The sequence below is a fragment of the Mauremys reevesii genome, linkage group 4 (genome assembly GCF_016161935.1).
Source record: "Mauremys reevesii isolate NIE-2019 linkage group 4, ASM1616193v1, whole genome shotgun sequence".
Classification (NCBI taxonomy): Eukaryota; Metazoa; Chordata; order Testudines; family Geoemydidae; genus Mauremys; species Mauremys reevesii.
Genome location: NC_052626.1, coordinates 134,473,756 through 134,483,303, shown reverse-complemented (window position 1 = coordinate 134,483,303; position 9,548 = coordinate 134,473,756). Strand labels below are relative to the sequence as shown.

The window sequence follows — 9,548 nt, the reverse complement described above, 5'->3', positions numbered from 1 at the left end:
TTTCTCCATGTTCTTAGTTCTTAATCCCTTCCATCCAGGTGAAGAGAACGTCCAGCTCGCCCAGTGCTTTGTTTGCTGCAGTGTTTCTATCCAGCTAAAGAAATAAAACCAAGTCATGCTGTTAGTGCCTTCACAAAAAGCTGTAGATAAAATTAAAGGTTGATCATAGTGATTTGGTTTTGCATATACCCATTTTACTTATGTAATCAATGTTATCTTGCAGGACTTTACTAAAGGAACTCATTTTAAATTTTTAAACTGATTTTCTCTTAATCTTATAAACTGAAGGATGGAGACTGAAATGGTAGCCACTGTAAAAATTCATGATTTAGCCAATAGGTACCATACAGTTGCCACAGTTAATTTCTAAGTAAAATCTGAGGGAAAACTGGTATCTTAGACATCAATATGTGGCAACTATTTCAAAATTCTTATTCTTAAAAACAATGGGCAAAATTTTCAAAAAAACCCTAAGTGTTGTAGGCGCCTAATTCCCATTTTCAAAAATGACTTGGGCAACAGTTGATGGGATTTAGACCCCTAAAGTGTCTAGATCCTTTTAAAAAATGAGATTTAGGCTCCTAAACCAGTTAGATGTTGCAACACTGAGTACAACACCACTTGAATACCTTTCAAAATCTGGGCCTACGCTCTTTGGGGCAAGGACTGTCTTGCTCTGTGTGTCTGTGTAACGTCAAGTACAATGGGGCCCCGATCTGGGTTGCAGCCTCCAGGTGCTACTATAATACAAATTAATAATAATGAGGCGGTGCGCTGTTTGTTCCCTCTCCCCCCTCCGCCCCCCCAGAGACAGAAATCAATTGTGCAATGGATGATGGGAGAATCCCCCAAGTTACCTTTTCATATTCCTCTCTGATGAGTTGAAATCTACTGTTTGACTCTTCCCCACAGGAACACTTCCTCTGCTCATGCTATGTAAAAGAAAATGTAAATAAATTGTTAGAACTACTGGGTAAAGCAAACAAATTTGCTTATTGCCTATTTTGGGGAACAGCTTAGCGGCAGTCCTGGAGACTGAAGTTCATGCTCTGGAGCTAAGCAGGCTACCCTATATTGCCCCCACCCTGGCTTGCAGAAGAGGAAGCTTGTTCAATCTCCACGGCCCAGTCAGTCCTTTCCTACTTTGCTTAGACTGCAAAAGAATGGGAACTAGCACCAGTTATGATGCTGTTTTTCTCAGCAATGTCCACTAGGAGCTAGGCAGAGATCCACCCACTCATTTCAGAAAAGCTGTCAAACCCCTGGTCAGTGTTTACCAACAGGTAGCCTAGAGGTGAAAAGCTTTATGGCCCAGATCCTTAAAGGTATTTAGGCACTTAACTCCTATTAAAATCAATGAGACTAAGTGCCTAAGTACCTTTGAGGATCTGGGCCTATGTCCCATTTCTAATTCCGGAGTCATTCAGTCATCCAGCAGGTAGGTGTTATTCGAACAGACAGCACAGGCTGTGCTAGCTTATTTTATTCAAGGTTTTATTTTTTAAACATATTTCACACACTGTTCTTATAACTATTGGACCCAAGTCTCCATCGTTTTGTGATGTTATTGGCCCCTACTTCATAGCATTAAAGAAACCTGATATAGGCTCCATGCTTACACAGTGTTTCAGTTTCCCCTTAATGCTGAGGAAGGAGTTAGACAGCCTACTGGTTCTTCTGCGAAGTAGGGAGCTTGTTGCTTCATGGTGCTTGAAAACACTTTCGACGTAGAACCTCAACAAATGGCGGAGTAAGCAGCAGCTCTCTGAAATCTAAGGCAAGAGGAGAGGACATGAGGCTTATCGCAGTGTCAAAATATCCTGCGTCTCTTATTCATTTGCATGCAAAGTCTCTTGTTATATGCATTCACTTAAATGAAAGACACACACATATATTTGCAAAGTAAATCTTAAAATCATAGGCAATTCAGCACAATGCTCAAGCAGTTTAACTCCATAAAGTGGTTCCTCTGTCCACATTGAGCCCTGGGTGCCATGCCTGTTTCCCGAGATTATTTTCCATTGTATTCACTCTCGTATTTCATCTAGCAAGCTCTCAGCAGGCTTTTGTCCATGAGATCATTGCAACGTAAGCTGGGCAAAATTCTTCTCTCTGAGCTCAGCTTTGGATCTATTGTGACGAGAGTGGTATCAGATCTGTAGTGCATGTCTGGCATGAGACACTCCAATGGAGGCCAATGGAAGTTCTGTACAAAGCAGGAGAGCAGAATAAGAAATAGATCCAGGAGCAGCTTGAAGAGGAGGATATCTGCTCTTTATACTGTATTCTTCATAGAATGCATTAAGGGGAAACACTCAGAAGGCTAAACTGCAGAGGCAGCTCTTAGAGTGAGATCTTTAAATTTCAAATGACACAGGGTCTTGGAGAGAAGGGCTTTAAGTGTAGACAGAGTTGCAGAAATGAAAAGACCACATTCAGCTGTGAAGAATCACAGGCACAGGGCAGGACATTCTGGAGGAAGAGGGAAAGCAGGTGTGGGGGGTGTCTTTTAGACACATGACCTGTGTAAGGGAGATGTTTGGGATGAAAAATGATTCCAAGATTTCTGGTCTTGAGGGCAAAGTAAGAGGCATGGGACAAGGAGAAGAGGCTGGTGGTGAAAGGAGTAGAGTGGTGATGGAACCTTGAAGGTCTCCTTCGGGGAAGGGACAAGAGGAAGATATGAAAAGTGGTACTAGAAATGAAAAAAAGCTTGTGTGTGTGAAGATGAATTTGAACCAGGAGGAGAGAGGGCAGGAAATTATTTGAGAGCTTCCCTACCCTGAGCCAGGGGCAGCTCCAGGCACATTGCACCAAGCCCGTGCCTGGGGCGGCAAGCCGCAGGAGGCAGCCTGCCGGTCGCCATGAGGGCGACAGTCAGGCTGCCTTTGGCGGCATGCCTGTGGGAGGTCCACCGGTCCTGCAGCTTCAGCAGCAATTCGACGGCAGGTACGCTGAAGGTGTGGGACCGGCGGACCTCCCACAGGCATGCCACCAAATCCACGTTACCAGCAGACCTCCTGCAGGTGCACCGCCGAAAGCCGCCTGACTGCTGTGTTTGGGGTGACAAAATACATAGAGCCGCCCCTGCTCTGAGCAACAGGATTTATTGACAAATGACAGCATTTACCGGGACTCCTTGCAGAGCAACTCTCTTCAGCAATACGACGTCAGTCATGCGGTCTTGGGTTTGCTGCAATTAGAAAAAGAAGATACATCATTTGAACTAAGGGATGAAAAAGGGAAATCAGTTTCCATTATTTTGGGCTTAAAATTATAGTCAGTCACCTGAGAGTTTTGCTCGAGGCTACTGTTTCTTTTTTACATTGGTTTCAAATGCCATTGAACTGGGTATCTATGGGCATTTGTTCCAAACTAATGACTGCTATAAATGGTAAAGAAAGCAGAACATTGGTTCCAAATTCCTTTCACTTTCTATAGAAATAATTCAATGTGGTGTTCATTTCATCTAAGTCTGCAGCTATTCTGCCTCTGAACTTGCTTCTAGATGTTATGTTAGCCAATGCTCTGATTGGTCATCTTTAATTCAGAATTCTCAATATGCACTTGTGATTTCCTGTGAACAGACTGGAAGCCAACAAGCATTTCCAGGTGGTACTTACAGTGGCTCCTCTGATTGCACCAAAGTAGTCCCTTAGTTCCTGGAAAGACACACCACTCAGTTCACAGTCACCAAAGCGGAGCCTTCCTCCTCCTGCCGTTAGAATCTCACCAAAGAAAAACGGAAGCAAAACCAGGCAGCAGAAATGATTCATGGTCATCATCATTCTATAAAACAGACAGGCCAAACTGCTCCTGTTAAAAAGAAATGAGGGTTGCAATGTTACATTCACATTCATGTTGAGCCTGATTTTCAGAGGGTTGAGCACCTGCTGCTCCCATTGACTTCAACTGGAGTTATGGGTGATTGGCACCTCTGAAACCAAGTCTTTTGTTAGCATAATTAGATGTTTATACAAGTATGATTCAATGTGTTCTCCACTTGATCCTTTCTCTCTGTAATACCTTCCAAATGTATCCCACTTTGCCATTTTCAATTGTCATTAGAAATGAATGACTCAATTTCTTTCAAGTATGCAGTGTTGTTGTAGCCTCACCCACCTGTCTCTCAATTTCTTTCCTTATCTTCTCATCTTTATTTTGACGGTTTTTTCAGCCTATTGACTCAGTGGAACAGAGCCTAATCTAGTAGAAGTCAGCATAGTAATATATAATATACTTAAACACCTGGCTGAATAGTGATGGAGTAATATATGTGCTTATGTGCCTTGTTGAATCACAGTCTTAAGTCAAGTGATGGGACTTCTATCAGTTCCCTGGAGCAACTGTGCCATTCATTTTGCTCACCATGTCTAAAACTCTTAAATGTTATTAAATGCCAGGTATGTTGTTTATGGAAAACATGAACAAAAGTGACCATGCTACCAACAAAAGTGAGCTTGTTTAATTTTAAGAGTAATGGGCCAAATTCACCCTTGACACCACCATTTTTATTCCATTTTACTTGGGTTCTGAAGCTTCCATAGTCCAGAGGGACATGAATTTATTCTGTAATAATACTTAGCCCTTCCTGAGCACTTTATATACCAGGATGTCAAAGCACTTTATAAACATAAATGAATGTGCCCTTAAAACACCTCTGAAAGGTACGTAAGAATTCTACATGTGGGGAAAGAGAGAGACACAGAGGTTTACTGAATTTTTGCGCAGGCTGTTTGTGGCAGAACTGGGAAATAGAACCAGAAGTTTCATAGATTTCAAGGCCAGAAGGGATCAGCTAGTCTATCGTCCTGTATATCACAGGCCATACAACTTCCCCAAAGTAATTCCTAGAGCAGAGCTTTTAGAAAAACATCCCATCTTGATTTTAAAATTGTCAGTGATGAAGACTCCACTCTGACCCTTGGTAAATTGTTCCAATGGTTAATTACTCTCCCTGTTAAAAATTTACACCTTATTTCCAGGCTGAGTTTGTCTAGCTTCAACTTCCAACTATTGAATCGTGTTAGACCTTTCTCTGCTAGATTGAAGAGACCGTTATTACATATTTGTCCCCATGTAGGTATTTACAGACTGTAATCAAGTCACCCCTTGAAGTTCTGATTCCCAGTCCCCTCACTTGACCACAAGATCATCCTTCCTACTTTCATATTAAATATAAGTGAATAATGGGATCTCATGCATAGTCCACATGAATAGCAAACCCTCCAAGTAGTCAGTGTCATTATTAATGACCTACTAATTATTCTAAAGGTTATTTAAAATAACCTTTCTAGGCTCTTTGTATGTGATTTTATATGGGAAAATAATATTTAGATGTCATTCTAATTCTTCCCTGGGTATAAATGGTCAACTGTAGAATCTAGATTGTGCTGGGGCAAAAATACACTCAGTCACAAAATTTGATTTCATGTTCAAGGCGGCGGGGGTTTTGCCTGTTTTTCAAGCATAGTTTAAAATTGTTTTTGTTGCTATAGAAAGTGTTCATAGGCTTAAGTGAAATAATTTAATTCCTCTAGAGCCTAGACTGTAGACAATCCATGTTCAATGTCTAAACCCGTTTAAAATAAACAACAAGAAATCTTCTGCTATTATATAGCTCTTTTCATCCAGATACCTCAAAGTACTTTACAACGGTACATCAGTAACATCACTATGTCACAGATGGGGAAATGGAGGCATAGAGAAATGGAAGGCACTTTCTCACCATCACGTGGAAGTCAACAGCAGTTGGAAATAAAACCCAGGTTTCTTGAATCTTTATCCCATACTCTAACCACTAGACCATCCTGGTTTTTAATATACAGTTCATTAAAAATATAGCATCATTATTTTTATGTTAGCATAAAGCAGAGTACTCAGTTCCATTTCTTACCTGAATTCCTTGGAGACCGTAGCTTGGTGTTTATGGATTTCTGCTTCTAACTACAGGTTTCTGGTCCTTTTTATACAAGTGAAAGGAAATTTCCTGCAAACCCTTTCAGCTGTTAGGTACACTAGCGTGGGAGTGGCTTCTCCTACCTTCCTGTCTAGGCTTCATTTGCATATTTCAACAGTTTCACAAAAGCACCCCCCAAAAAATACCCTAGTCATGAGTAATTAGAAAGTGACTTCATGCACTTGCAGATTTATAATGATTTTGAAATTGAATAGGAGGTGGGTTCAGGACCTACTTCCTTTGCAATAACGCAGTGCCTACATTTCACGCCATTGCTCCTTTTAACAAAAGACTGTAACTAAACAGATGTTTTACTAAGTTTTTATTAAAGATAAACAGAATTGCTGACAGTAGAAGTTAGTTTTGTATGTGGGCGCTGAAAGAGAGGGTGGAGATAAAAATGGACAACAGTAATTGACAAGAAAATTAACTTACTCCAGAGAAAAATAACTGGAAATGATCTTCAGAGTTCATTGGAAAGGTTCCTGCAACATCAGAAATTCAAAGTGAGCAAACCGATCTAAAACATCCACAGTGGTAAGAAGACAACAATAGACATGCTTAGGACACACTTTAAAGATGCCACCAACACCATTTTCACAGCAAGTGATAATATGGACACCGCTTGAAAAGAGGGTGACCTAGTGAAACATGATGCAGAACTAAAGAGAAAGAAGCCAAATATATCAACGTGTGTCTCAGAAGCATCAACAGACCAGCACAAGACCAAAATAAATGCTGGAAACTGGTGGATGCCCTGTACACCCGAGTATGCAGGAGGGTAAAGAAAGATAAAGACGAAATATTTGCCTTAGAAAGAGGTTCCAAGAGCATAGTATATAGTTTATACTGATGTGTAAATGGATTAGGTATAAGATGATTATCTCTATCTAAATGACACAGAGGCCAAGAAGGTGAGTTGGTTTGTTTCATTTTTAAAAATGTCTGCAGACCAAGACCTTGATTCAGAAAAGTACTTAAGAACATGCTTAAGTCCATCCCTATTAGAGAAACACTTACGCATGTACTTTAGTCATAATGAAGAAAATGTTGACCCAGGGCCCAAGCTAGGGAAAAAACCTACTAGTCCTTGTGCAGTACACAGAAAGGAACCACAATAAAAGTCAAAAGAATAACCAAAATTGCCATAAAGGCTTTAGTAAAGCTGCACAAAAAATGGATTTTTTGGTTCACTGGCAATCCTGAACACTAAAAAAAAAAAATTGTTTTGGGGTGAAATCAAAAATAATTTTTTCCAACATTTTCAGCAAATCAAAATGTACAAAAATTATTTTGTAATTTGACCCAAATCAAAATATTTCATTTCAATTTTGAGCAGTTTTTAACATTTTAAATGGTTTTTAACATTTCAACATTTCCAACTATACATATAAAATGATGGGGGTCTAAATTAGCTGTTACCACTCAAGAAAGAGATCTTGGAGTCATTGTGGATAGTATCAGAGGGGTAGCTGCATTAGTTTGGATCTAACAGACATATTGGAGCATAAGCTTTCGTGGGTGAAAACATCCATTCAATGTGCAGCGGCAGTCAAAAAATAGAACAGAATGCTGGGAATAATTAAGAAAGGGATAGATAATAGGACAGAAAATATCATGTTGCCTCTATATAAATCTATGGCATGCCCACATCTTGAATACTGTGTGCAGATGTGGTCACCCCATCTCAAAAACGATATATTGGAATTGGAAAAGGTTCATAAAAGGGCAACAAAAATGATTAGGGGTATGGAACGGCTTCCGTATGAGGAGAGATTAATAAGACTGGGACTTCTCAGCTTGGAAAAGAGATGGCTAAGGGGAGCTATGATTGAGGTCTATAAAATCATGACTGGTGTAGAGAAAGTAGATAAGGAAGTGTTGTTTACTACTTCTCATAACACAAAAACTAAAGGTCACCAAATGAAATTAATAGGCAGCAGGTTTAAAACAAACAAAAGGAAGTATTTTTTTCACACAGTGTACAGTCAATCTGTGGAACTCCTTGCCAGAGAATGTTGTTAAGGCCAAGACCATAACAGGGTTCAAAAAAGAACTAGATAAGTTCATGGAGGACAGGTCTATCAATGGCTATTAGCCAGGATGGGCAGGGATGGTGTCCTTAGCTTCTGTTTGCCAGAAGCTGGGAATGAGCGACAGAGAATGGATCACTTGATGATTATCTGTTCTGTTCATCCCCTCTGGGGAACCTGGCACTGGCCACTGTCGGAAGACAGGATACTGGGCTACATGGACCCAGTAGGGCCATTCTTATGTTCTTAAGCAATTAAATTTTGAAACAATAAGTTGTTTCAAATAAAAATATTGGAAACATTTGAGTTTTTCCCTATTTTCCCCCCAAAAATGATCAATTTGGCAAAAATCAACACAAACTCACAAAATTTGTTTCAGCGTGGCTGAACCTGCAATTTTCACAGAAAAAAGTTGTGGTCAAAAATTTTCACCCAGTTCTAGTCTTGAGCCGAGCAGCTGCATGAGCCTCACTAACTAATGCCTCCCTGAAGAGCTCCCCAGGCTAGCCTGACATTTTTGTAAGGTTTCTTATGTTCCAACAGTGTCCTACACGTTCTGAGTGATTCACAGTATGCTGCACCTGCAACTTAGTCAAGGAGGAACAAATCAGCTCCATTAGCAGCTGGGCAGCCACCAGCACCCAGCCTCCTTTATTTATTTATTTATTTAGACGTAAAATGATTAACAAAAATTGCCTCTCCAAGGCTCTAGGCACCTGAACATCTCCTTAATTATACTACATTATGAAATCCCAGCAGCAATGAAATAATCATTCCGCCAGGAACTCAGTCAGCCAGACACCTACAGAAACTCATTTCCACTCCGTTATCATTACAGGATATTACTCAGGAATATTTACTTACATATTAGTGCAAGATTTTCAGATGTGCTTAGCACCCTGTAGTTTCCCCTGTGACACTTACAGCCAGATTTTCGAAAGAGCTCAACTTCAGCACTTTGGGCGTTGAGTTCTTCTAAAAATCTGACCTTTAGTGTATCAAGCATGTGTTGCGTTAGTGCACAGGTAGTCAATCAGCAGTCTGTGGGCCAAATCCAGACCACCAGACACCTTTGAACAGACCGCAACATCTTTTTATTTACTTATTATTATTATAATTATTGTTATTGTTTTTGTATTATATTCTCTGGAGTCTGGACCTTGACAATACCTTGACCAAGAAACTTGGACTTTGACAAACAATAATTGATTAGCCCTGCTTTTGTGCAGTTCCACAATCTAATTTAGGGTAGTTCCACATTCTAATCTCTTTTCTTGATCCCAGGTGGTGCTGAAGTTCTGAGACACCAAAAACCATTAAAAATGCAAGTGATTCTCATAGCTCCTGTCCTGGCCTTACATCGAAAAAGGGTAGGGAGGCATGAAGAAGCAATTTATCAATGCTCGGGTTTAAAAATAACTGTGTTTACACTATTATCTTGTCAATGAGATGGTGGGGTAGATAGACAGAATGGTCTGTAGATAACGCAAGTTAGGAAATAGTCCTGATGAAATAGTTTCAACAAAGCTGGGACGTAAGTTTCTCTGGGATGCAAG

At 40.2% G+C, this 9,548-nt stretch overlaps 1 protein-coding gene across 1 annotated transcript; it reads right to left on the bottom strand.

Annotated features, from left to right (window-relative positions):
* Positions 1-13: 13 nt before the first annotated feature.
* On the bottom strand, positions 14-8,998 carry LOC120404016 (interleukin-20-like). The gene is made up of 7 exons (XM_039536029.1): positions 8,917-8,998; positions 8,358-8,382; positions 3,624-3,816; positions 3,131-3,193; positions 1,620-1,772; positions 858-932; positions 14-94 (listed from the first exon to the last, which is right to left on the bottom strand). Exons 1-7 carry the CDS (start codon positions 8,996-8,998, stop codon positions 14-16), a joined length of 672 nt encoding a protein of 223 aa, XP_039391963.1.
* Between the last annotated feature and the right edge of the window lie 550 nt (positions 8,999-9,548).

Bases quoted from the DNA above. Each gene is read 5' to 3' on its own strand.
- LOC120404016 (XM_039536029.1), bottom strand. From the start codon at position 8,998: ATGCTTGATACACTAAAGGTCAGATTTTTAGAAGAACTCAACGCCCAA. The intron at 8,383-8,916 runs GTAAGTGTCACA...TGAAAATTGCAG, and splicing joins GCTCTTTCGAAAATCTGGCT to GTTCAGCCACGCTGAAACAA. The intron at 3,194-3,623 runs GTAAGTACCACC...TTCTAATTGCAG, and splicing joins GTGCAATCAGAGGAGCCACT to CAAACCCAAGACCGCATGAC.